Below are 26,628 nucleotides of genomic sequence, written 5' to 3' on the forward strand. Positions count from 1 at the left end.
CCAGGATCGATTTCGGAGGCTGACACGTTAAAGAAATAAATTTAAAAAATCTGGGAATTTGAACTGCAGGCTGCTGAACACAGAGTGGAGAGGCGAAGATAAGAGCGGTCGTAAAAAAGGTTGTAAATAGTTTAATATGCACAGCATGCCTTGTTTATTTCTTCCAATATTCGTAGCACTTGGGGGCTCTTCGAAAAATGTTGCATATATAGATTTGGTCATTTTCCAATTTCTGTAAAATCAAAGATAGTCAACTGTATTTATTTATTTATTTAACTTAATTTATGGTGTTATAACTGTTATTCTGCACAAAAGCCTTTTTTGTTTGTTCTTTTCCACTCCATAATGGTGATGTTTCGGTAGAGGTGCAGGACTAACTGATAAACCGCTTGGTATGCAGATGATCTTTTATGTGAATAATAAAACGGCTTTGACCCCCGTCAGTGGGATTCTGAGTCATGATCTTGTGACGATCACGACGCGGCGGCGGCAACAAAAGGGCCTCACAAGCGGCGACACGAAAACTGGGACGCATCAAAAGCCACATCGTGAACGATTCGAGGCATAAAATAGCGGATTAGCGATCGTACGAGCGCGGCCTAAGCGGTGACGAGACAAATCCAGCGTCGAGCTGAATCGCACAAAATCTGACTCCGGATCCCGGCACGCCTGCCGTTTCAAAAGCGTTGGAACAAAATGACATTTTCCTTCACTCTCGGTTTCTATGGACATGTTATTGCTTTGATCAAATCTCCCGCGGACTTAAAGCTCCGATATCAGTCGCCGCTGCCATTCGAATCCCATAATAACAAACACTCCCTCCCTCCTGTGGGTCTACTTCACTTCCTGTTCAGACAGGAAACGTGCTTCCTGCTTTACTGCTTACGATGTGGGAGCGCAACACAATCTCTTTGAGGGGTGAACGAATCAAAAGGCGTGGGAGGAGTCGTGTCCGTGGTCACATGCACGGCGTTATTAGTCCAAGTACAGTCGGTGCTGCAGAGACCTGTGGCTGGCATTCATTGAAAAGACCAATATTACCTCAGCTTAATCTCTCCGGTCTAATAAAAAGTTAAATAATCAAATGCAATAAAGAGTTTTGTCTCGACCGCCCGGTGGAACCGGCCGAAGCCGATTTACTTCTAGGGCTGCAACTAGTTTAGACTTCATTCTTCATTAATGCATATTTATTATTTTTTTACCTAGATATGTAAACAAATAGCAAAGAGGGCCGTTCACAGCAAGTCAGCAAATCCTCACATTTGAGGAGCCGGAACTAGTAAATACTTTAAATTCTCTCGACGAATGACTTTAAAATCATTAAACAATTGTAAGAAGCGGCCCATTGAAATGATTTCAGCGCTAATCCGGTAGCCTGCTGTCGTAGCTGTGGGCTTTAGGGGGGAAACTTCAAAGAGGCATGAAACAATACCTCTTCATAGAGGACAGAAATAAAATCACTTGTGTGAACTTTTAACTTGGATATAACAATGATTACAGTCTAAATCACGAGTGAATTCCCTCACCTAATTAAATAAGACTCCGTATCTGCATAACTACGCACAGAGCCACATCCGGGATTTAATAAAAAAAAATGAAATTAAAGATACTATGACAACAGCAGCACAATGAATTATTAATCAATACGCGCTGCAGCGCTCTTGAAGCACACACCGGCTGCCGGGGGCCACCTGGGGACGTGTGTTTATGCAAGTTACACATTACCTCAAACAACAACAACAACTCATTTTAATTAATTCATTACAAATTCTTAAAAATAATAATAATATAAAAAAAATACATAAATAAAAAATTAAAATACTAATTATAAATAAAAATAAATAATATATAAATATAAATAAATCAACACTAATCACTGTAGTGGACTTTGCTCTGGGCCATAAGTTTGGTCCCGCTGTATATGGATGATCAGGGTGAAAATCTTTTTTAATGAGCCGTCAGTCACACGGACACGTGGAAGGAAAACGCGACGCAGTGAAAAGCTGGAAACAAGACTGAGAATCAACAAGAGCGCGCAGGACGGAAAGAAAGAGAGGTAGAAAGGTCATGGGAGACAGAAAGAGAGACGGATATTCAAAGGTTCCCATTCCCTCACTGCCTCTCCTGAGTAATGCCCCCCAGTGTCTAGCTGACATTTACCGCCTGCCTTCTGTTGCTGTGATTATTTCCTCCTTCCAGGTGCGATACGCCGCCGCTCGCTGTCGCTGAGCAACAACGCCGGCTCAAGAGTTACGAGGGTCGGGGACGCGAGCCGGGATCAGGCCCCCGGCAGACCTTTCACTGACATGCCGGGACCGGGTGATGCTTTAGACCCGGGAGGCTGGAAAGGTTGCAGAAATCTAGATATTGAAAAACGATGCTCCTAAAAAGACGCATAGCTCCGCCCCTACCTGTCTGCAGACGGAGGCCGCTCGTTGCGCGCCTTGCTGACGTGCGTGTAGAGGGAGTCGGAGTGCTGGTGCTGGTGGTGCAGGTGGGGGTACTCGTCCCGGGGGCTGTGCGGCCGGCTGTGCCCACTGTCCACGGAGCTGTTCAGCGTGTTGATGCCCGCGTACGGGTGCTCCTCCTCGGACGCCCTCTCCGGGCTGCGGCCGATGTCCAGGATCTCGGCGTAGTCCCGTTCCCGGGCCTGGCGCTCCCTCAGCTCTCTGGTCTTGGCCTGGATCCTGGTGGTGAAGATGGGAACAGACACTTTGGTTTTCTGGCTCAGAAAAGTAGTTTTGGGGCTGTAATGGATTCTGTGTGAGGCTTTTAAGTCGTACTTTAATGTAAAGGGGAATGCCGAATATATGAATTCATCTTTCTCACATTTAGAACCTGGTTTTTAATTATTAAATAAACTAAGCTACCGTTTTATGAGGTATAATGAAGTATGAAAAGCGAGAAAGAAATGATGGTTGTCTAACAAACACAGGACTTTCACCCAGGAGACCGCCGTTCGTGTCCCGTGTGAAAACTTGAGTTCCTTCCATTGTAAATATAATCAGTGTTGCTTTTCTCCAGATTAGTTTATTGAATTCAGTCTTGATTACAGGAACCAAAGAACCAACGTGACATTAGATTGAAGCCCAATGAAAAGTCTATTGCTATTAATTGGATTTGGGTTCAGTCTGCAGTGAAGTAAGCAAAGTCTGGTTTCTTCACAGGAGAACCAAGTACAAACACTCCCACCTGATTGCTTTATGAATACAATGGTTTCTCTATTTAATGTCCAGTGAATCATACATAATAAAGAACAATACACATTTATATCAATCTAAATTGCCCTCCCAATACCCGCTTACAGTACAAGATTGAAAATGACCCTTCACGTGTTCATTCTTTGCCATTTAATTCATTAAAACAGAGACGTAAAGCACATATTGTCACCCGATGAGCTTGATATCGAGTACCAACGCACAAAAGACCATCATGAATCATCGTTAGGACGACTCCGTGGGAAAAGGAGAGCGGCGGTTTCCACCCTGTGAGGGAAGACCTTCGTCGCTGCCGCCACGTGTTCACCCACCGGAGCCGAGCGCCGCCGCAAATCTCTGACGTCACGTCAACAAAAACACCAGACGAGCCGCCGCGACGTATGCGAGCGACGGTTTACTGCACCTTTTTTAACTTTCCATTACAGAAGAGAGAGAGAAGATGTGGAGCCTTTTGTTTATGCTCTCTCTACCACCACATCACTGTGGTGCCATAAACAATGCAAAAGAGTCTGTCGCCCACACAACACCTCTACGAGGGAAGCCCTTTGTAGTGCTGCTAATGTATAGACACACACACACACACACACACACACACACACACACCTCTATCATACAGAACAACTCAAACACACAGAAATCACGCACACACACACCTTTGAATCTCATACAGAACTCTCACACACACACACACACACACACACCTCTGACACCTTTGTGTCTCATACAGAACTCAAACACACACACACACAAATCTAACACGCACACACACACACCTTTGAGTCTCATACAGAGCAACTTAAACACACAGACAGAAACCACACACACACACACACTCACTCAGACAGACACCTTTGTCTATCATACAGAACAACTCAAACACACACACACACACACACACACACACCTTTGTCTATCATAAAGAACAACTCAAACACACACACACACACCTTTGTCTACCGTACAGAACAATTCAAACACACATTTGAGTCTCATACAGAACCACACACACACACACACACACACACACACACACACACACACACACACACACACCTTTGTCTATCATACAGAACAACTCAAACACACACACCTTTGTCTATCATACAGAACCACACACACACACACACCTTTGTCTATCATACAGAACAACTCAAACACACACACCTTTGTCTATCATACAGAACCACACACACACCTTTGTCTATCATACAGAACAACTCAAACACACACACACACACCTTTGTCTACCATACAGAACAACTCAAACACACACACACACACACACACACACACACACACACACACCTTTGTCTACCATACAGAACAACTCAAACACACACACACACACACACACACACACACACACACACACACACCTTTGTCTACCATACAGAACCACACACACACACACACACACACACACCTTTGTCTACCATACAGAACAACTCAAACACACACACACACACACACACACACACACACCTTTGTCTATCATACAGAACCACACACGCACACACCTTTGTCTACCATACAGAACAACTCAAACACACACACACACACACACACACACACACACACACACCTTTGTCTACCATACAGAACAACTCAAACACACACACACACACACACACACACACACACACACACACACACACACACACACACACACACACACACACACACACACACACACACCTTTGTCTACCATACAGAACAACTCAAACACACAGACACATTGGAGTCTCATACAGAACCACACACACACACACACACACACACACACACACCCCTTTAAGCCATTATCTTGTGAATAACTGCCACCACCACTAGCTGCAGCGGGGGGACTACCTATCGCGCAGCTCCGTAATTACCGGCGTACCAATTATCAGAGCTTTACAACCACCAATTATCGGAGCGCTCGCTTTTCTCCGGGCTCCTTTCTAACGGCGGCGGGAACGAGAACGGGACAGTCTGCGGCGGCGAGGCGGGGGGTGCGACTTGACTGAACACAACCTGAATCGCTTCCTTCCAGAAAAAATGCATGCTGTGCATAATGAAACAATACGTCTAACTCGAGGTACAAAATGGGGATTTAAAAGAAAAACACGTTGCTACTAAAAAAACGAGGCTGCTAATGAACTTGACTCGACTGAAGCTGGACTGGGAAACAATCTTTTTTATGACTTATTCCACAACCCATGTCGCAGGAGAGCATGCTGGTCTGTTGACTCAGCAATTATCGAACAGCGCAGCCGGAAGCGTGGCCCTTGAGGGGTCTATCTTTAAACGGAGCAAAAACAGTGGTTTCCACCAGAGAGAGCAGCAGCAGCAGCTACCGGCTGTATACACAAGCGCACTGGCTGATAAGATAAGGCCAGACATACCAATCCAGCGCCCGGGGTCAACGGGGGCCGGTTTTCTGAGAGAGGAAGGACGCAGCGGTGGGGTGTGAGAGAAGACGTCGGATCTTAAGAGCTGGAGTATCCGTGGGGTCAAAACGGGTCTGACATATGCCGGTGCATGCTGAAGGGCCCGTCCATTAACCTGTTAAACCAGAAAGAAAACGGCCATCAAAAGATCCCAGAGCCCGAAATAACGCCTTCACTTTGTTCAGAGCTGCAGCGATTCATCCGGCACGTCTCCCACTGGGATCATTAAAGGTTGATTTCATGTAAAAGCAGCAAATCCTCACATTTGAGACGCCGGTAGCAGCTTTTTTTTTATACAAACTGCGCAAAAAGATAAGTCTTGATTCATTATAATGAACAAAATCAAGAAAAAATGCACAGTTTTAGTACGTATACCTATAGATTGAATTGTTTTAAGTCTCAAATCCTTATTGCCATCCGATATTTCCTTTCATCATGCATTCGTCATGCACGAGCAGATTGCTGCACAAGTAAATAACCGACTGGGATAGCAATCACTAGAAGCTGTGTGCTTAGTCATATTTCAGTGGGAAGAAATGAGATTATTCATTTGAGAATCGGAGGTTTCGGTATGGAAGGTAGAGAATCATTTAAGTGCTTCATGGACGTTTTACTAGAGCTTCTTTGGCTCTTCAGTACTGGGTGACCACTGGGTGAACTGGTGCGAGTCAAGGCCGCCTACAGCTGAAGTCCTTTAAGAGTAAATCCCAGCCTCCATCTATGTCAACATGACAAGCTAAAAAACACACTCACAATAACGCTGATTAAAAAGGGGACAGGAAGGAAGAGCACACTTTGGCCTCATCGTTAGCCTCTTTCGGGTCCCAAAATAAAAAAACTACTGCTTTCTTTACCAGCGGCCGACCTCGATGTGATGGAAACGTTCTCAGCGCGAAAGACTCGAGGGCGGTAGGAAAGGAGTCAGACCGAACAAAAAGGGAGCATAGCCGAAAGGAAAGGCAAAGGCAGATGAAAGGGTATAGAAACGGCAGGACGGGACATTATGGGGAAGAAATGAGTTTGACGAGTGACCTTTCTGCCACATCTAGCCAGAACAATGGTCCATTATGTGCTATTGTAACCGCTGTGTAATAAAGCTTCCTCTTAGCGGCAGTGCTGACACGAACGATAGACTGCGCTGAAAGGCAGGAAGTGCATGAAAGTAGAAGGTCCAGCAGGATAAGATGGCTGTTGTAAAAAAGCCCTTTTGGAACGATACCACTGGCTATCTTCATCTGCATGTGTTATGAGGAGCTGAGGGCTACAGAAAAAGACGTAATCAGATTGCCGTAACATGGGGGGGGGGGGGGCATGGGGGTTACAGTTGTAATCCAAAAGTAACAGGAAGTAAATATTGTGATTCTTATATTAGGTTGCTCATTAAATTGTTTAACAGCTATTTAGATGAGGGTTACGACCCTTGTTTTTTGGCTCAAAATGGCCGCCGTGTTGGCCAATCAAACGGACATTACTCACGCCAGCTATAGGAAACCTTGCAGTGTTTGTGCTCGGTTGCACTGGGAACTGTTTTAGATCTCTTAACTAGAGTGGAAATCATTTTCCATCAATGGTCATGTCTTGGTGTCCAAGGGGTTGGAAATCTATATTTTCAGGGATCTGTCAATCTGAGGTGCATCGGTATTGACAAATTAATCCATTGTGGGGAGGGAAGTGAACGATGCAGCGCCGGTGAAACCAAACGCATTATATAATACATTCATGTCCACAATGATGGTGACCCCCCCCCCCCCTATACACACACACACACACACACACACACACACACACACACACACACACATATCCGTGTGCTGTCTAAAACTGTCTGTCTAGATTTGTTCTTCTGGCTTGGGGTCGGAGTCCGCCGGGACCGCGAGACTTAAACCTGCGAAGGAAATCCATCTATTTAGTCAATCACAGCTGGATTAAGCACGGCCTCTGGCAGCGGCCGATCGATGGGCGCCGGAGCTCCCGGTGCATCTTGGGAGAAGCAGCCCGGTGGAACACGGCTAACTGGATCATTGTTCAACGCCGCAGCAGCCTCGGTGGGATCTCGAACCGTCAATATCAGTGCATCTCAGCCGGCGGTTAAATACAAAGAGGTGTGCTTGTGCTTTTCAGGTGCTTGGGTGGTGTGTGTGTGTGTGTGTGTGTGTGTGTGTACGCTTGGTTGGAGTGAGTCAAACAGCCAACGGCGAACAAAATAATTAAAGCATCGAACCACCGTGAGACCGTCCCTCGATGGCTCCGGCTCTGTGGATGCACAGGCCCTAATTTGGCTGATTTTTCTTCCCATGTTCCCCTTTTGCCTGATTTCCCCGAGTGCTCTCCTGCCCCGAGGCGCCGCCGCCACACGGCAACAAACAAAACAACAAACAAATGCACGTAAATAAAAAAAAAAACATGTCTTTGCTCTTGCAGATGAAGAAACAAGTGGAGGAATATAACGCGGAACGGCTCGAGAAAGCATTCATTCCACGTGTTTGGATGAATAGACTTTCATGTCAATAACTCACCCTGTATTTACTATAACGGTGGAAAGAAAACCTGCTTTTGCAAAACGCCTGCAGTGACTCCACAGCTCTTGTGAGGACACACAAAAAGGTAAGTATTGAAGTCATGAAGAAAAGGTGTACCCGTGTTTTTTTGAATAGCATTTAGTAATCCGGAATAGGTTTCAGCGTATTGGTAATGAATCATAAATAATAATGAAGTACCAGAGGAGCACGGATTGGATGAACATGTGAAAGGACCGCTCTGAACTGGAACAACCACCTGACGTGGCTTTTGCGTTAACCTTATGCCAATTAAAAATAAAGACTAGCCATTATCATATTATTGGACTATCTGCTCTGCGGGCGCAGGGAGAGAATTACAAACCAATTTTAATAACGAGCGACTGAGGGAGGGAGAGACTCCTGCCCCGACACCGAGAGCAGGGGAATTAATTAGCTGGCGCGATAATGGCTTTAGCATTTATAGACCGCCGCCCTAAAAACACTGGCATGGTGCCTGTATGACATTTAGTTTGGTCAGGAGAGGGAGAGAGATAAAGAGAGAGAGAGAGGGAGAAAGAGGGAGGGAGAGAGAGAGGGAGAAAGAGGGAGGGAGAGAGAGAGGGAGAAAGAGAGGGAGAGAGAGACGCAGTGAGAAAATGACTAGCTGTCTTGGGGCGGTTTGGTTTTGTGCGTCCACCCGAAAAAGAAAAAAACACTCTGAAACGATGGACTCTCGAACCATCGATTCAATGTTTCTGTCATTTATCAAACCGTTAATACACCGCTGTTAGAAACTGGGATCACTGGCCCACGGCCGCCTCAGCAAACCGGTTAAAGTTGCAGTTTGCATTCATCTCTCTGACCAAAATTGTCAGAATTATGATACAAATTCATGAGCTGTGGCTAAACGCATGTTCAGCAAAGTCTGATCAGCAACCACGTTCAGAAAATGGGAGGAACGGACGGACAAACCGAAAATACATAAATTGTTGTGCGAGATAAAAAAAAAAAGAGAAGAGAAGCTCAATTATTTCATTCATTTGGTTCACAGAGCTCTGTGGAGCTCTCTTTGATCCTAAAATAGCAAAGTCCAGACACAAAGGGACATTTCTCCACTGCAGCACAAAGAGTTTAACAGAAGAAGACCTCACCTCTCCTGGTCCATCCTCATCTTCATCGTCTCCTCATCCGAAACCTGCGTCTCCTCCGTCCTCCACTTGCTGGAGCCTTTGCGGTCCATCTTTTCACCCGGCCGCTCGTCCTTGCGGTGCTTCCCAAACCTGGAATACCCCAAAATATATATATATATATAATTACAAACTACAATAATACTGTATTATTTTTGTTTTGTTATGTCTTAGTTTTAGCTGTCAATCCACTTGTGAGGAGTACATTTGGAGCAGTGAGCAGATCAGTCGGGGTCACGAGACCATTTCAAGAAAATCTCCACAAATCAGCTGATCTGACCGATAACGTTCGCACCTAAAAACAGGTCCGACTTCAAGGCCTCAAACCGCCCGTTTGAAAAGTACTTATCACGGGTTCAAACCCCGTTTCATTGGTTTAAAGTTAGAGGAGAGGGCGGCCCAGCGCGGTAATTACATTCATAGGGAGGGAGCGCGGCGCTTAACGGAACGGGCGCCACGGCAGAGATATTTCTGCTTGATCGAGTCGGCGTAAAGCGGCGGCCCCGTTTGGAGAAATGACTTTGGCACCGCGCTCGCTTCCACAATGAAGCGCCGCGATTATTCACACGGAAATTGGTCCGCAGAGAATATCTACTATACTTCTAAAGAGGCCGTGCTGAGAGAAACCAGAGGGGTGCGAGTGTGCTAATGAAAGAGAGAAAGACAGGGAACGAGAGAGAGAGAGAGAGGGAGGGAGAGGAAGAGGGATGAACACGCACAAGAGAAACTCAATGAATGAAACATTAAGACCGAGAGCTAAACTACAGCGAAGAATACAAAGGCAACCTCAAGAGGTGTGTGTGTGTGTGTGTGAAGAAGAAGAGACAGAGTAAAGTGAAATAAAGAGAAGGATAAAAAAGAGAATGCATCAAACGCAAACCAAAGAGGTGGAAATCCCAACGGTGAAAGGTGAGTGTGTTTAGGAATTAAAGGAGAAGAGTGTAAACTGTTTCAAATATGAGAAATAAAGAGAGCGAATAAAAGAAAAGAAAGAGACACACTGAGATGTGTGAATGGGAATAAATACAGAAGAAAGGGAATTTGACATCAAGAGAAATAAAGTAATTCGATGAGAGAAACAAAGAAAGAACAAAACAAGCGAACGAATCCAGAGAGGTGGTGTGAGTGTGTGAGTGTGTGAGTGTGTGAGTGAGTGAGTGTGTGAGGAACAAAATGTGAAATAAATTCATGAAAAAAAAAACACTGAATGGGAACAAAGGTGAAAGGATTACAATGAATGGGACAGTGAGAATGTCATGTGAAGGATACTCCATTCGTTGAAATATAAAAGAAGTTATTGTATTCAGCGTGAAAAGTAATAACGCATGTGATTCAAAGACAGAACGATCAAAAAATTATTTAAAAAAATGTTAATCTTAAACTACAGTGAGAGAAACAAACAAATTAAAACAGACTTTTCCCACAACTTCCCTTAACTGACTTCATTTCCTTCTTAATTCCTGATGTTTATCGTCTATGGGGAACAGTTTTGTACCTTTAAAGTGGTAAAACATTCCTGATCGGACAAAGGGAATGGATCCAAAGGGAATGGATCCAAAGGGAATGGATCAAATCCCCTGACTCGACTAAAATTCGCAAAACAGAAACAGAACGCCAGCAGAAATGCTGAGGATGAACTCCAAGAGCACAGATGCTACCCAGCGGCTCAGCAGCTGGCAGCTCTCATAAAAAAAACTAACAAATAAACGCAAGTCAGACATCAGATGACGACTGCTGAACCGGGTTCTCCGTCATCACTTTGTGTAAAGACTTTTATTCAATGACTGAAATTACTTTCTTTATTTTTTTAATCGGCAGTTGGCATTCTGGACACCAACGCCCCGGATTCAAGACTGGCTGAGGAGCTTTCTGCCTTTCTCACGTCATCATTTTGTCCCATTAGACATGTGTGTGTAACATCGCCACATATCGATGGCCGAAGAGCAAAACCTCCCATCCTTCTTTTGTAAATGCAAAAAAAGTAGTTGTTGTTTTCTTGCAGAATGCTATTTGCTAAGGATACTCAATACATACTTTAAAAAAAAAAAGCAGATAAAAGGGTTTTCCCAACTTTTCCAGGTTCGTTTTGCAGATAGGTCAGGGTTCATACACATTGTGACCAATGGATTCCAGGACTTTAAATCAAATTTCCATGACAAAACATTCTTTGAAATCTGGGTGTAAACATGAAAAAGTGAGTAAATGTAGTATTTAAACTAACAATGAGAATTCAAAGCATACAGTAAACCTTAAATGACACAAATGAATGAGACAATAGTTTGATTAAAAGAATAAACATTCATATAGATGCCTGTATGTATGCCTGCTTATATTCGGAGCGTCTTTCTTTTAAAAGCATATTAATTATTTAAAACTCAGCAAACTCGCGCCTACGAGTTGCTCCCAAGTTCCCAAAAGACAAACCGAGGAGAAACCGAGAAAGACGGGAACGAGGAAGAGAAACCGCGGTGGAGATGGAGGCGGCCGGCAGACCCCATTACCTGATTAATTTAACCGCGGCCGCCCGAGATGCTCGGAGTGACGGCTCGCCGCTAATGCTAAGAGCGGGAGTGATCGATCACGGCGGGAGACGGTTGACACTCTCTCTCTCGCTCCACACCACTAACTTTCATTAACGGCCTCTTAAAAAGACGAACCCACAAACACGGAGGCAGTAAGATTTATGACTGAGAGGGAAGACTTGCAGAGAAGACGCCCGAGTATCAACCATGACACGGGGGGCATTTAATGATCTTATATTCCAGGCGCAGTTAGGCACCGCCTCGTCTCGCGACGGCGTCGATAAAGAGGCGTCGACGGCTTTCTCTGAGGTTTAGAAAAGACAACTTGAAAATGTCAGGGATTCAGCAGATTCCATTCAGCAGACGACCCGCGTGTCACTGCTAATCCCGCCGGAGAAAAAGCGAGAAGAGTTTCGGGCGGCGTATTGAATAAGCGGCAGCGCCGAAATGTCACGGGGCAGTCGGTAAATCAGAGCGGCGAATTTAGGGATTTAGGAGGAAGTCGAGAATGAATGTCACAGAAATATTAGTGCAGCATGAAGGCATTTAGGAAAATGTCAGAAATGGTGGCTCCCTACCTCCATTCATGTAGCACACAGTATCACAAATGCATTGCTGGGGGAAACTAATTATTTACTTCATTTGCCATGTTATCTTATTGGCTGACATAATCTCTTAAAATGTTCCCTTAAAAACAAATATATACATACTGGCTTACTATGTATATCAAATGCAAACATGTTAGATTACATGATGGAGTGTGCTGTCATGTCGATTGTTTTTTGGCTCGAGGCTACCATTAGCCTATCAATACGCTAATGTTATGCTAACATCGTCATCCGGGATCTGAGAACAGCAAGTTATCCCTCTGTGATGTGACGAGTGTGACGGCTTCATTGAGCCGCCACTCAAATCCTAATTTGTAGACACAGCGGGCACTACAAGCGGCATTATGAGCGCTTTGTTGACCGCGACGCATGAACGTCTCTTCATGCTGCGTTCAGGGCACGTCTGAATGGCACGCCATCCATGACAAACATCGACAAGAAAAACAAACACTAAGAAATTATAATAGCATAAACCTATAAAAAAAAACAATAATAATAATAGCATAAACCTAGAGAAATTAAAGCAATTATAATAGCATAAACCAAAAAACAAAAAACTAATAAATAATAATTATATAGCATAAACCTAAAAAAACACTAATAAATAATAACTACAATAGCATAAACCTTTTTTTTTAAACACACTAATAAATAAAAATTATAATAGCATAACCCCCCCAAAAAACACTACTAAATAATAATTATAATAGCATAAACCTATATAAAAAAAACTACAAATAAATAATAAATCACAGTTAAATTGTCATAATTAGCATATGAATATTTCGTGAGGTCAACGTTAGCGTTGGATCAGTTCACCCTTCAGTCCAGGTGGACGTATGGGCCAAATTCCCATTTTACAGAAAAGTGACCGGGCGGACAGCCGGAAAACATAATAGCTCGTCATAATATCTCGAGCCGCGGCTGTTTCTGAGAAGTCCCATCGGCTCCCTAAGGCGACAGATCATGACGCTTGACACAGCGTGAGCCTTTTCCATGTTCTGGCTTGTTCACGACCAGAATGCACACGCACACACTGCAACCACTGCAAAAATTAGCACAGCCCTCGAATTTCTGGGCAACGACCGTCTTTGCCGGTGCCAAGCCAACAGACTGGGGGGGAGAGAAAAAGAGAGAGAGAGAGAGAGAGAGAGAGAGAGAGATGGATACAGAGTTGGCAGGCTGCTCTGTTGGCAGTGGTTGATGGTAATGAGGCTTTGATTGGGACTGAGTGTGAGGCCTTCGAGACATGAGAGGGTCAGGCAGTGGCAGCTCTGTTGATCACACACACACACACACACACCTGACTTCTACAGGCCTCCCACTCCTGATCCACCCCTCCTACACGTGAAGACACACTGTACACAAGTACAAGCTCCCTGACACTGTCGCACACACTAAAGCACGCCACTCGTTGGGAGCTCTCGACGTTGTCAAGTTGAAAAGCCACTTGGGGGGGATCTAACTTGCTCACATCACAGTTGGTAGCGCTCTTTCATGCGCTTTAAAAAAAATAATAATAACAACACTGCGGCTGCTCTCGACTCCTCCGCCCTCTGCGGTTTGCGCCGACACAAGTGCTCACTGTCGAGGCGTTCGCTCAACTGCAGCTCCCACACATCACCTGTCAATATACATATATACACGCATACATATATATACACGTATATGTCTCACTGTATGCGTGTTCCCTTCTAATTATTCCAGCGTGTGTCTGAGTTTGCGCTACGGGTTTGCAGCATTTGTGCGTCCCACTGATTGCTCCATCGTGTGTGTATGGTTGTGTGTGTGTGTGGCCATGACTGCTTCCATGAGTCTCTCTGCTCCCCCTAGAAGTAAGCTGGTGTCATTTGAAGCGATCCCACCTGTTTGACAGAGCTCTGCTGGCTTCAAGCCTTCACGGAGCCCCTCCCCCGAGGGACAAACCTCTCACTGAGCTCCTCACAGCCCACAGAGTGTCTTTCATTCAACCTTTATTCTCCAAAATGCACATGAATGCAGGGTTTTGACATTTGACGTCGCCAAACATGATGAATAAAACAGTAGTGAGCAGTTTGGAGGCTAGTGGAAATACACATTTTAGAGGTGGTGCATTCCTAATTATTGGTGATTATGAATGTGTTTTTTTTTCAGCTCAGTTAAGACACGTTGATGTTATCATAAAAAAAATCCTCAAATGGCTTCTTTGTACTTCTTCAAACTAGGACGAGACAAAATGTATTTTTCTATTAAGTTTTTCTACTGAATGCTGTCGTCATATTTTATCATCCCCTGAGTGCCACACTGCTCACGATGTGTGTTTGAGAGGAGGGAGGGAGGAGCTTCTAACTATTCAGTGCAGCCCTGAAAGCTTTTTCTGGAGCTTTCCACTTGTCCACGAAGATATTTCTGTCTGCTGATGAAGACGAAAAGACCCATAATAAGCTAGTGGACCTTGAGTGGAGAATATTTTATTAAATTGCCATTTCCAGGGTCAAGAATAAAAACTTTGACGCTCTAATAGGACATTAAATAAGTTTAATCCACATGCATTGTGACATCTCCAGCTCTCTTGATCCATCTCTCTTTCCCTTACAAGGTATTACTTATCATCAGTCTCCAAACTGCGTCTCCCTTCTTTTATTCCCCCCATCTCTCTCTCTCCATCTCTGTGGACCTCATTACCTTCCTCACCAAGAGAAGAGTCACTGTTTTCCCTTCCCTGTCACGGCCACTTTGGCTAATATGATACACGGATGTATTACTGTCTGGCCCCGGAGGCTTCCCGACCGATCGGAAAGGAGGGAGGACAGACCAAACAACCTCGACAACCGAAAGGTAATGGGCATAGAGAAAGGGGAGGGAAAGTATGGACTTCACACTAATGGGATGTGTCTGTGTGGAGCATGCAGCCCGTCAGCTGGGCTATAAGGGATTGTTTGGCAGGTAAAGGGCTGCAGAGACAGAATTAATAACGGGAAAATGAACCACAAAGGTCAAGTTGTCTGGTGACTAATTAGTGTTTCCTGCACCGCTCAGACCCGTTCACCCAAGTCACTCACAGACTAAATCTTGGGAACCTTTGTAATGAACACAAAAGCCTTCCATAAGCACGGTTAATGTGTTACCTTTCTATGAACACTACAGGTTGTCCACGTGTTAACGGACCAATCTGGTCATTTAAGGCCCCTGTTTTCTTTTTCCTGCACACGAAGCTCACTCTGAGGATGCATCAGCTGTCTGCAGTAGATGTTGATCAGCGTGTTGCACAGGTGCACCGGCATCGAACGCACCTCGGCCCTTGAGGAAAAGGTTTATGACAACGTTGTGCAACGGGCGGATGACAATAGTCCTCTCTGCTCCACAATTTGCTTAGAGTCACACAAGAGGAGCTCCGTGCACACTATGTACTTACTTACTAGAGTACGCTCTTTTACGCAGATGCAGAGGAGACTCTTCTACACAACTTTTATGACATGTTGTGTAAATTGAAAATGCCGAGATAAAGTCTCGCCATCAAACAAAAAGAAATACCTTCACAAATGTAATTTTTTTGACCCGTATTATTAGAGCTGCTGAGACTCAAAGTGCCCTCACTTTTTTCCTGGACCTTGAATGCCTCCCAAAACGCATCACGAGCGCGACCAGGAAGCGCACGGTCATTTAGACAACAAGCAAGTCCATGTGGAATATTGTTTTCATCGAAAAGTAAGTTATATTTCAGTTTTTTGGCTGGACATAGTGCTTGATATGTTGTTTAGGCTTTGTTCTGAGAAGAGATTTGGTGCTAAATGTGTGTAGCATCAAGCTAGCGCCATAAAATATCATATTTTCCATACCTTGGGGAGCTCTCTTTCGAGTCCTCTCAAGTCATACTTATGGTTTATGTTTATGGTTAAATTGTGTTTTAAACATGTAAAATTGACTTATATGCTCTTGTAAGGCCAGACTGTGCCGTTCTTTTGCTATGCCACATCAATAGGTCTGCTATCGATTCATGGCTCTTATATAGACATGGGGGATGAAGGAAAGATCATGAATGACAATTCTGCTGTGGGGCTCAGAAGGTTGCAGACACTTTTCTGAGGCGCTTATCTTTGGATGAAAAAGTCATTTCTTTAACAGTTTTACCTGAACATGTCCCCAAGTCCCTTCAGCATGCCCTTCTTGGCTTTCCCCTTCTCCTTGTCCTTGTCCTTCTCCTTCCCTCCCTCCTGCTGCTGCTGCTTCTTCTTCTCCTTCCCTCCCTTGTCCTTCTTCTTCTCCTCTTTGGTGCGATTGGTGCCATTGACCAGGGGCTTTTCGCCGCCGCCGGTCAGCGGCGTCTGGTCGGCCACCGTGGACACGGAGTCTCTCCCCGATCGGGAACTCTCCTCCGTGTCCTCCTCCACTGGAGAGAGAGAGAGAGGACATGAAAAAAGGTTGGGAACACAGAAGCATGGTTTTTAACCAAGTAGAGCTGCAACATACATTAAAATCCATAAACCTCATAAAAGAAAATCTATACGTCTCATAAATGTGCCATTAAGTCACTTAAGTGCAAAAGAGGCCCTTTTAATAATTACATATCACGGATAGTAATCTTTAGAGTCCATTAGACCCCATTTTATAAAATTACTATTCGATGGGATTAGGGCATATTACACCGGCTAAATATGAGATTAACGTCAGAAAAAAGACATTGGATTATTTGAGCTATAAAAAGGATATTAAAGATTATAGTCACACTCTGAAAGAAGTTTCTTTTGTGGTACGAAAGATTAAAGAAAACATCAGCGATTCTTATGTAATTCTATGGAGGACAAGACATTTGAATGGTAAATAGGAAGAAGGGAGGGAGAAGTCGGTTTTGGGTATTTTGTGATCTACGTACACATTGAGAAATAATCTGTGGGAAAGAAGTCTCGGCTGTACGTGTTGCGCGTGGAGATTATGGTTTTTGTATTGTGATAGTAATCGAAATAACTATTTTAATACATTTTCCATATTGTGTCACATTCCACGTAGAATTAAATTAATTCAAATCGAAAATGAACCTCAAAAGTAAGCATTAAAAAGTCCAGTGTATAGGATTTCCAACTGGACTACTTACTGCTCCCTAATATAGAAAATAAAGGAAAAACAGATACAGTGACTTGGAATATATTGTTGTTTGGTGCAGACAGCGCGACCAATTCCCCCAACGAGACGCTCGTCTATCTCCGAACTCGTCCTCTACTAAAACGCCAGATTTTCACGGTGTGCATCTCGACTTCTAATACGGTGGATAGTCACGTGCTGAGTCAGCAGTATGCCATACAACCAGCTGCCAGGCATTAATCGTTAGTCACTCCCATGCGTATGGATGAGTATGGAAGCCACATCCAAGATTTAGTCGCCGAAACATCGTGTTAGTGACTCGGATGCAGTTCCATTGCACACTTTCATCTGTCAGACATGCTACGGAAGTCAAAGAGTGACGGAGGTTGAAGTTGCCTTGCTAAAAGGACACTGATAGGGTGATGGACACAGATATGGCCGTTTGGGGGATCAAACCTGTTGGCTCTTCAGAAACAGTACAGTCTTGTTAAACTGTTGGCCCGAAATGCAAAATGGTGGACGTCTTACGTGTCTCCATGCCCTCGTCGTCTTCTTCCGTGGCGACCGGTCGGTCGTAGGATTTGTCGATGGCCGCCCTGAAGCTCTCGTTGCAGCCCCGCCCCCTGATGATGCGGGGGCGTGGCCTGTGGAAGGGGTGATCCCCGTTGAGGGTCACCTCCGCAACGGCCGTCTGTAGGCTCTCGAGCGAGCTGGACTTCTTCAGGCCGAGTGACGGTCCCACATCCTTCGTGGAAGAACCTGATGGGGAAGATACAGAGGCACGAGCTGGTGAATAAACCAAGTCTTTATTAGTACAGTATGCTGGCGTATTGTATACAGTACTGTAGTAGTAAAAACTCTTGGGGATGGAGCAAAGATATGAGCAGCAATAGTTCAGCAACAATGCTGTGAGAAAAGTATTGAAAGTACTATAATCGCCAAAATGTATGTTATTAATGAGCGTTTAATTACAGTAATAAAGGTTGTCCACAATCTGCAGACTCTTTTGTTATCATCAGAAAAGCAGATACAATCTTAGCATCTAGATACCTTTCTGTTATTCTATGTTTCCATAACCTTCAGCCTCTTGATCACTTCGCTTAGTGCAGCAATCAATAACTAAATCAGTCCATAATCAATATGTACACATTGACCGTGGCTGTGTTTTAAAATGTTCTTAAGGACAAAAGATGACGTCGTAGCGAGACGATCGTGAGCGTAATGTTACGATGTGACTGAAGAGGATGGATTGAGAGGACGAGAGAGACTTTGTGCAGCAGAAAAACAGACGCACATATTTCACAACAGGCCACTTCCCGCCAGCTCCAAATGATCGGCAACTAAAGCCGTCCAAGTATGACCTCAGAGTCGTCACTGTGGAGTCATGTTATTGCGTTTTGGGCTTTTGTGGTTGTTTCTGAGATTTTACTTGCTCCAGCTGACCTCACGACGAGCCTCAAGGTGAACGTCCACTGGAAATATCCCTTGCACACATGGCAACAACGAGGAACCACATCCTTATCAGGCTGCATCCTCTAACTTTCCAGTTTGTAGATCATCATTGATTTAAAATTGGACATTTTAGACTTGCTCCATTCTGCAGAAAAGTCTCTGCTCCATGAGTAAAGAAGAAACACCTGCTCTACCTGAACAGGCCTCCACCTCAATAAGCCACTCTGACATCAGCATATTTAAACCAAGAAGGAGGCTGATCGATTGCGCGCGTGTGTGTGTGTGTGTGTAACATTCCTCCAGACTGGCGACAAAATCAATTACGAGACGTGGCCCCGAATCAAAATAACCATCAGCAAAATAGGGGAAACATGACAGTTTAATTAAACTAAGACTATTTGTACGGGGGTGCGGGCATAATTTGAGTTCCCATATGGCTCCTTTCACACGCTGAGGCCGTGCAGGGCGGCTAATACATGTAGAGGGGTGAGGTGAGGAGGCATGAAGGTAAATGGAAGAGTCTTAATCTCTTGGGTGGTGTCACTTTATAGCTACTGGAGCAGATGGCTGCAGAATACACACGGCCTGTTAGATTAACACGAGGGGCCATGAGGGAGGAGAGTGAATGAAAGAGAGAGGTTAGGAGTGAGGAAAGAGGAGACGAGCACACAGAAGTGAAACGAGGGGTGAGAGGATAGAAAAATAAAATGTCAAAGACAGAAACCGCGACCGTTTGAGAAACTGTCATTAAAAGCTACAGCGGCCGGCAATTTGCGTGCCCTTTAGAAGAAAAATAACTTGATATTGGCGACACATTTTTGTGGATTTGCATCCTCAGTCGAGGCAAAAGGGCCTTGGGAACCTATTTTAGTCACATGGCTCTTTTTTTTGTGGGTGATTTCAATTATTTTTCTAAGCATAATGTACTCAGTTTTCTTTAAACAATTAGGATACAAATATATTCAAATATAATCAAATGAGTGTTGTAGAATAACCTCAAACAGCATGTCTGGAAGCGAGCAAAAAAAAATAAAAATACAATTACCAAGCTTCTTGTTTACAGTGAGACCGGCCAAAAAAGAATAAAGACATAGGGACGCAAATAAATTAATAATAAGATAAAAAATGGAAAATTGAATAAATGCAGCGTGAACCAGCGGCCTCCCATTCATTCTCATCAGCCCGTTCCGTTAACGTCTCACTGAGGCTTTTCACGCTGCACGCCCACTTTATTAAGGCGCCATTCACTAAAGTCACACTACAGCAGCAGTCTTGGGCAGAAAAAAAACACAGTTTTGTAGATCTGATGAATGGCGTCTAGTCGCAAACACGACAAACTTAATTTTTTCAGAGACTTTCCAATAACCTTGTGATGAAATATGGAATATGTTCTCGTCTCGGCCTACCTGCACAGAGAGTGCACTCAGGGATATTTTGAATAAAATACGTACAAAAACTGTGCATTTGTTTGCTTTTTTTTTGTTGCAGAAATTAAAGGATTATTTCCAATCTGGCAACCAGTCAGCCCGATTTGAGTAGCCTGTGCCGGTGTGTTTGCACAGAGCGACACTCCACTCGTGTGCAGATAAACACGATCCCCAAAAAAAGTTACGCAGCGACCGGCTTTTACAACAACAAACACTGCAACGAGGAGAGGTCCGCGTGGTGTTGACGTGTAACAAAGCTCCGGGTAGCGCTGCACCACAACGATTAACTTCCCCTCCATATAGGGAGGAAAACAATATCGGCCGTCCCGTAAATTAGGTTGTTCGTCATCACATGACATTCCAAACGTTGAATTAGCTCTTGCTTTTGAGCGGGCCCGTTTGTGTAGAAACGCGAAAACGTGTCCAGAACTTCGACAACATCTGCATTGAGTTCTGGACACAACAGTCCTGCATTGTCCTCCTCCTCCACCACCGACGCGTCCTCGTCCAACATGTGGCGGTGGGCCTGTGTCAATAAGCGGCTCAGCCAATCACAGCTCAGGAGACGAGGGCCCGTCACAGGCGCTGGTTTCAGGACGGTTGTGTTTAGGCTTTGGGAAATGGACCATGGGTCGTTTATATTTGCTGTGGGAGTGGGGACCTTTTCTTCATGCTGGTGAAGAAGGGACACGAGGATCCCCCGCAAAGTGAAAATAAACCGTGGACACTTAAAATCTATTAGCCCGCAACAGAAGACAAATTGCATGGCTATGAGAATCCAAATTCTCACGAAATACATACAGAATTTCAACCAGTTTCTGTCTCCTAAACATCCGTCAGCGTAATGAGACCATTTATGAATTTCAATAAGCAGCACCTAGAGCACTTTTGTCTCCGCGTTGCCGTCCTCGCGCTTCACAAGTTCACAAGACGGTCTCCATCTTACACCCCCCCCCCCCTTTAGCGGGATCTGTCCTATTGTCCTAGTCGACGATATCAGAGGCAGGCCTTCTACACACGAGAGCTGACAATGACGGATGGCCTCGCTGTCGGCTCGGAGCCTTAACCAAGGACAGAGTGCTTTCTCTCTCCACACACACACACGAGAACACATGTACACTTCTGACACACACACATTTACACACAAAACAATTAGTGCTACAGCCGCATTCGAGGCAAAGAAAGGGAAGACAAATCAAATCTGCAGTCGCCCAACTGCTTTCAGCCGCGTGTTCGGCAGCGACCTCAAACTGTGGCGAGGACTGCGAAGTCGTCGCTCTGCGGTTTCGACTAATTTGTCTTTTTGTCAAAAAAGCCGAGAACTCCACCAAAAGGCACAGAAGGCCGAGCGGGTGGCATAAAAGCCTCTGAAACGTCATCCGCAACTCTGCCACGGGATTCTGTTTTTTGTTGTGTGTTTGCAGATCAATGGGTGTAATTTCATGCCCGTCGCTCCCGTTCACTACGCCGGTTATGAATCAATACAAAGCCGTGGAAGCAGGTTGCATTGTACTTTTTGTCCTCTTACTCTGCAGCTAAAAGCGTTTCCCAAAGTGCTACAATATGTCCCTGAAATGAATAAACACAAGCTCTTTATAGCTCATCATACAAAAGAGTAAAAGGCAGAAAGACAGCATGGACAAGGAGATCTGATATGATGTGGAGGACCCGGGACAGAGGGTTTAAAGGGGAACTACGCCCTTGCATACATGTTTCTCTTGGTGGTCCAAGAGAGTTCAAAGAAATATGATTCATAGGAAACCTAAACAACTCTCTTCCAAATCCAAAAAGTGCTAAAAGTCCAATGTGCAATGTCAGCGAGGACGAAGCGCGGAGCTGCTCCATAGACAATGAATTAATATATATATATATAAATATATATATGGGTGCTGGTTTCTGTTTCAGAACTGAGGACACTACAATAGAATAATTGGGCTATTAAAAATAATATATCATTTCCCCATTCATTGTCTATAGAGCAGCTATAGAAGTTTCAGACTTCAAGGTTTCAATTGAACTTTCCTCAGCCACAGAAAAACACATAATAATTCATATTTTAGGTGGAGTTCCCCTTTTAAGTTGGTTTTGTGAGCAAGTAAACAGTTTAAAATGACCGCTTCCTGCATCTATATGTGAACTTTATGAAACTATGTGGACTTTTGATGAGTTAGAAAGGTGCTGAGGGCAAAGGATTAACTACAATAACAATGTACTGAGTTGACTATGTCAACGGCATTTATTCACAAAAATGCAACTCTCAGCACTTCACAAACACTCTCCCACATATTCTCACAGTCTGCAAACACTCCAATATTGAAGACCGGGGTTTATTTGTAATTTACCCAAATTGTGTAAGTGTGCTTCATAATATTTAGGTGGGCTTTACTTTTTCCTTCCTTTTTAATTTGCTGTCAAAGCATGTTTGCTGTTAATGCAAACTCAGCATTCTCTATATTCACCAGTTTTCTTGCTCATGTTTATTTCCACAGCAGTGCGGCAACATGTTTCTGTCTGACTCTCCTCCGCTGCACTTTATTACAATAACTGCTGTTCTCCTGCACTAACTCCCTCTGTTCCTGACTCGACGCTTCCTGCAGAGATATTTCAAATTAAAGCCCATCAGCAGCAGCTCACGGGACGCAATCTACCTCCTTTCCAGGTGTGCTTTTAATTTGAAACATCTGCAGGTTTCAAGTGTTGTAGTTTATTGCCGGCAGCTTAAAGGGATAGTTTGGGTGTTTGTATGAGGTGTTTACTGTGATGACACCTAAAGAAAACTCAATAACAGTTTAGGAGAACTCTACGTATATTTAAGATATATTTGTACCGCTTTTTACAGCTTTTTCCAACAGGGAACTAAAGCACTTATCTACGCTCTCGTCAAAGCAGCAAGACTCCTTTGACAAAAACAGACATTTTACCTCGCAGAGCACGAGAGTCGCCGCTCTGGTTTGTGTGAGTCTGGATTCACCGAACTCACTTCACTCAGTAACGCAAACAAGCGAAACGGTGGAGGCATCGGTAGAGCGGCAACTCCCGAGTTCTGAGAGGGAACAGGACATGTTTTTTTCCTCAAAAAGGAGTCTGGTGTCTTTGAAGAGAGCAGAGATAACTTTATAAAGGGCTGGAAACAGTCGAAATATAGCCTGCATTTAAACTGATATTGATTTTATTTTTACTGTACCTTTTTACCTTGTTTTTAGTGTCTGAAATATGTTTTGTCCTCGTTCACAGCTGTACATTAACTTGTAGTGCATGAAAGCAGTATTTCTTTTTTTTCCTTTGTTGTACTGATTGAATAAAACTGTGGAAATGAACACTATGCAGGATTATTCAATAAGGGCCATTATAGTGCAGGTAATTCTCCTCCTTTGCTGGATGAAATAAGTCTGAAAAGCGCTAAATGTGATGGGATAATAAAATGTCATGTGGTGTAACGTCGTAAAACAGCAGTACTTTCTGAAAGAATCACACCTCCTGGGGGCGCTTTCACTCAACGTAAAAGTTAAACACCACTTATACCCCTCAGTCAAGTGCACCTTGAGAAGAAAAGAAAAAGTGATGGTGATGAAGGCGAGTGCTCCGCTCCACCTTTTCAGGGCCTTACCTGCGTTGGTCGAGGGTCGAGGGGTGAGGTTAATCTCGTCGGCTACTGTTAAAAAGGAAGGACGAGGAAAAGAAGGGGAGGGGTACAAACATTTGGGGCTCGGGTTAGTGCAAAAATGACATTCCACATGCGGCATCCAGGTAGCAGACATCACAAACGGCTTCGTCTCAATTAGCATCGGACGCCATGCGAGACGAGGAGGAGGCGGAGGCAGGAGGGAGGGGGTGAAAAGAGGGTTTGAGGATAGCAATCAGACTTGTTGTGATATCAACACGGCACAGAGCGGCAATCTGGTCGGGGAGATTAGATGTGATTACGGAGAGTGCGAGCGGAGAGACTGTTGTTGGCGGCCGAAGCAATCAGCAGCATTTTCGTGAGGCCACCTCAAGGTGAATCGACGCGGCGAAGTTCTTGACTTTGGCGGGGAGACGCAGAGTCGAAAAGAGGGTGGAATACATTGAAATAGAAGAGGGAGGGTTCATGCAGAGACAAGTGCAGGAAATCAGATCTCGTTTGGAAAAGGGTTTACGAAGCGGTAGAAATGCTGCGATAACCCGACACATCTCATATTCTAAGCTTGTTGAGAAGGAAGAGGCTAAGAAGTCTATAATATCTCAACCTCCTATACCTGGTGTGGAGAAGTCTTCGTTCTTGAAAGTAAAGCCACCTGGAGTTTTTTTATTTGTTTTATTTGAAAGCTGTACCTAGATCCATGCTCTTGGACTTGCGCGTCTTGAGGATGTCGAGCTGCGAGGCGTCTCCGAACTGCTTGGTGCGTTTCTCCGACATGCTCTGGCGCCCGAAGCCTTCCCTTTGGAAATTGCCGTCCGGGTCGTTTTCATCTGGATTCACGGAGCTGGAGGAGAGGAGGAGAGATAAGATAACATTGACTTTGTTGTTCTGTCAAAAAAAAAAAAAGGACGGACAAAAACAGATGGATGGTAGAGATAACTGATATTTAAAAAAAAAAAAAGCATGTTGATACTTGAAATTAAAATAAATAAAGAGGAGGAGGAGAAAGAAAAAAGGATGGAATGGAGATAGAGTTGTGAATGAGGAGCAAAAATGAAGACCTTCTTCACTCTCCTTGTTGAACGGTTCAAAGAGAGAGAACAAAATAAAGTGAACAAGAGATAGAGGGGGAATCTAGAAAAGAAATCGGGGGAGCTGGAAAAGTGGCAAGCAAGAAAAAGAAAGTCGTGGCGATGAGCGACGGAGGCAAAACAGAACAAAGTTGGAAGATGGGAAGACTGTGGAGAGAAAAGAAAGAACGGGGAGAAGCAGAAGCTCAGAGAATGTAAAACGTAAAAAAATAACAGAAAACGAGAGCTTCAAAGAGAAGAACGTGAGCGGCTGGCAGAGAAATAATGAGAGGCAGAACAAGATGAAAGATGAAAGTGAGAGCAACATGGAGGAGGAAGAAGAAGAAGAAGAAGATCGCTGGAGACGCAGACGAGGCCGCGTGGGACGGATGAGAACAAGAGATACAACGTGGAGAGAGCGAAGACGAAGGAGAGGAAGACAAAGGGACTGTGAGACAGAGGTAGAGACAGAGGGCTGAGAGAGTGGCCTACAATCAGGGAGCAATCAAGGGAAGACACACAACACACCCCTCCCTCCCTCCCACTCACACCTTGTTCCAGTGTATCTTTTTCAGATCTTTCGTTTTTTGTGTACGTTTCGCCCACCTGTCGTTGGGAGGAGGCGGGTCCTTGGCCCATGGCGGCGGCGGCAGCAGCGGCGGTGTCGGCGTGTCGGCGGCGAAGCCCACGTCGTCCCGGGAGCTGGACGAGGACTGGTCGGAGAGGTGGGGCGGCAGCAGCAGCGGCGGCCGGTCGTCCTCGATGATCACCGTGTCGTCCTGCGGCATGTTGACGGTCGGCGAGAGCTGATAGTTTCCTGGACGGGAACCATTTATCTTTAATCATCTATCACACTGGGACACATAGTGAAACTAACTATTTTTTATAACAACAAAAATGCTTATCCATCTGCCCACAGTGCTTATGTGTTTTTGGTTGCCTGGCAACTTTGTGGTGACGGCAAGAAGCCACTGCACAGAGCTCCCTTTTAAAACACAAAGTATTGTTTTACTTCTGTTCATGGAAAGACGAGATAAAAAAATGTCTTTATGCTAAGCTAAACTAAGCTAATCAACTGCTAGCCCCCAGCTCCGTACTTTAAGGTCATATTGATACAAAATGTATGGATACATTTAATTGAACAAAGATAATACATCTATAATAGAGCTTTTGGACAGGTGCAAAATATGAGTTTGGTTTCCCCCAAAAGATATCATGAATGTAAATTAATCATAAGCTTTGTGGTTTCGTTTATCTCCGTGGAAGATATCTGACTTTCTGAAAGTCTGTTAGCCCATAGTACGACGACATCTCGTAAACACATGAATAGTGTTTATATATATATATATATATATATATATATATATATATATATATATATATATATATATATATATATACTATTCCTTTCATTTCAGACAAATACAACAACAATATATAAAATGCAATACAATACGAGGATACGGGTATAATCATTGCAGTTAAAAAGTCACTCGTGGTTAAAAAACATAGACACTTGTTCCAATGCTTCCAGAATGTA

The 26,628-nt window shown here is 44.3% G+C and overlaps 1 protein-coding gene across 1 annotated transcript in view; it reads right to left on the minus strand.

Moving 5' to 3' along the window:
* Nucleotides 1–26,628, minus strand: part of pard3ab (par-3 family cell polarity regulator alpha, b) — a gene marked incomplete at its 5' end in the record, with an annotated part of 192,381 nt that overhangs the window by 52,095 nt on the left and 113,658 nt on the right. The window contains 7 exons of the mRNA XM_079219908.1: nucleotides 2,412–2,687; nucleotides 9,297–9,425; nucleotides 16,573–16,831; nucleotides 18,049–18,279; nucleotides 24,007–24,051; nucleotides 24,711–24,862; nucleotides 25,695–25,905. Of these exons, the coding sequence (XP_079076034.1) occupies nucleotides 2,412–2,687; nucleotides 9,297–9,425; nucleotides 16,573–16,831; nucleotides 18,049–18,279; nucleotides 24,007–24,051; nucleotides 24,711–24,862; nucleotides 25,695–25,905 (1,303 nt within the window). The remainder of the gene's footprint in view (nucleotides 1–2,411; nucleotides 2,688–9,296; nucleotides 9,426–16,572; nucleotides 16,832–18,048; nucleotides 18,280–24,006; nucleotides 24,052–24,710; nucleotides 24,863–25,694; nucleotides 25,906–26,628) is intronic.

Source organism: Taurulus bubalis (assembly GCF_910589615.1).
Source record: "Taurulus bubalis genome assembly, chromosome: 1".
Classification (NCBI taxonomy): Eukaryota; Metazoa; Chordata; class Actinopteri; order Perciformes; family Cottidae; genus Taurulus; species Taurulus bubalis.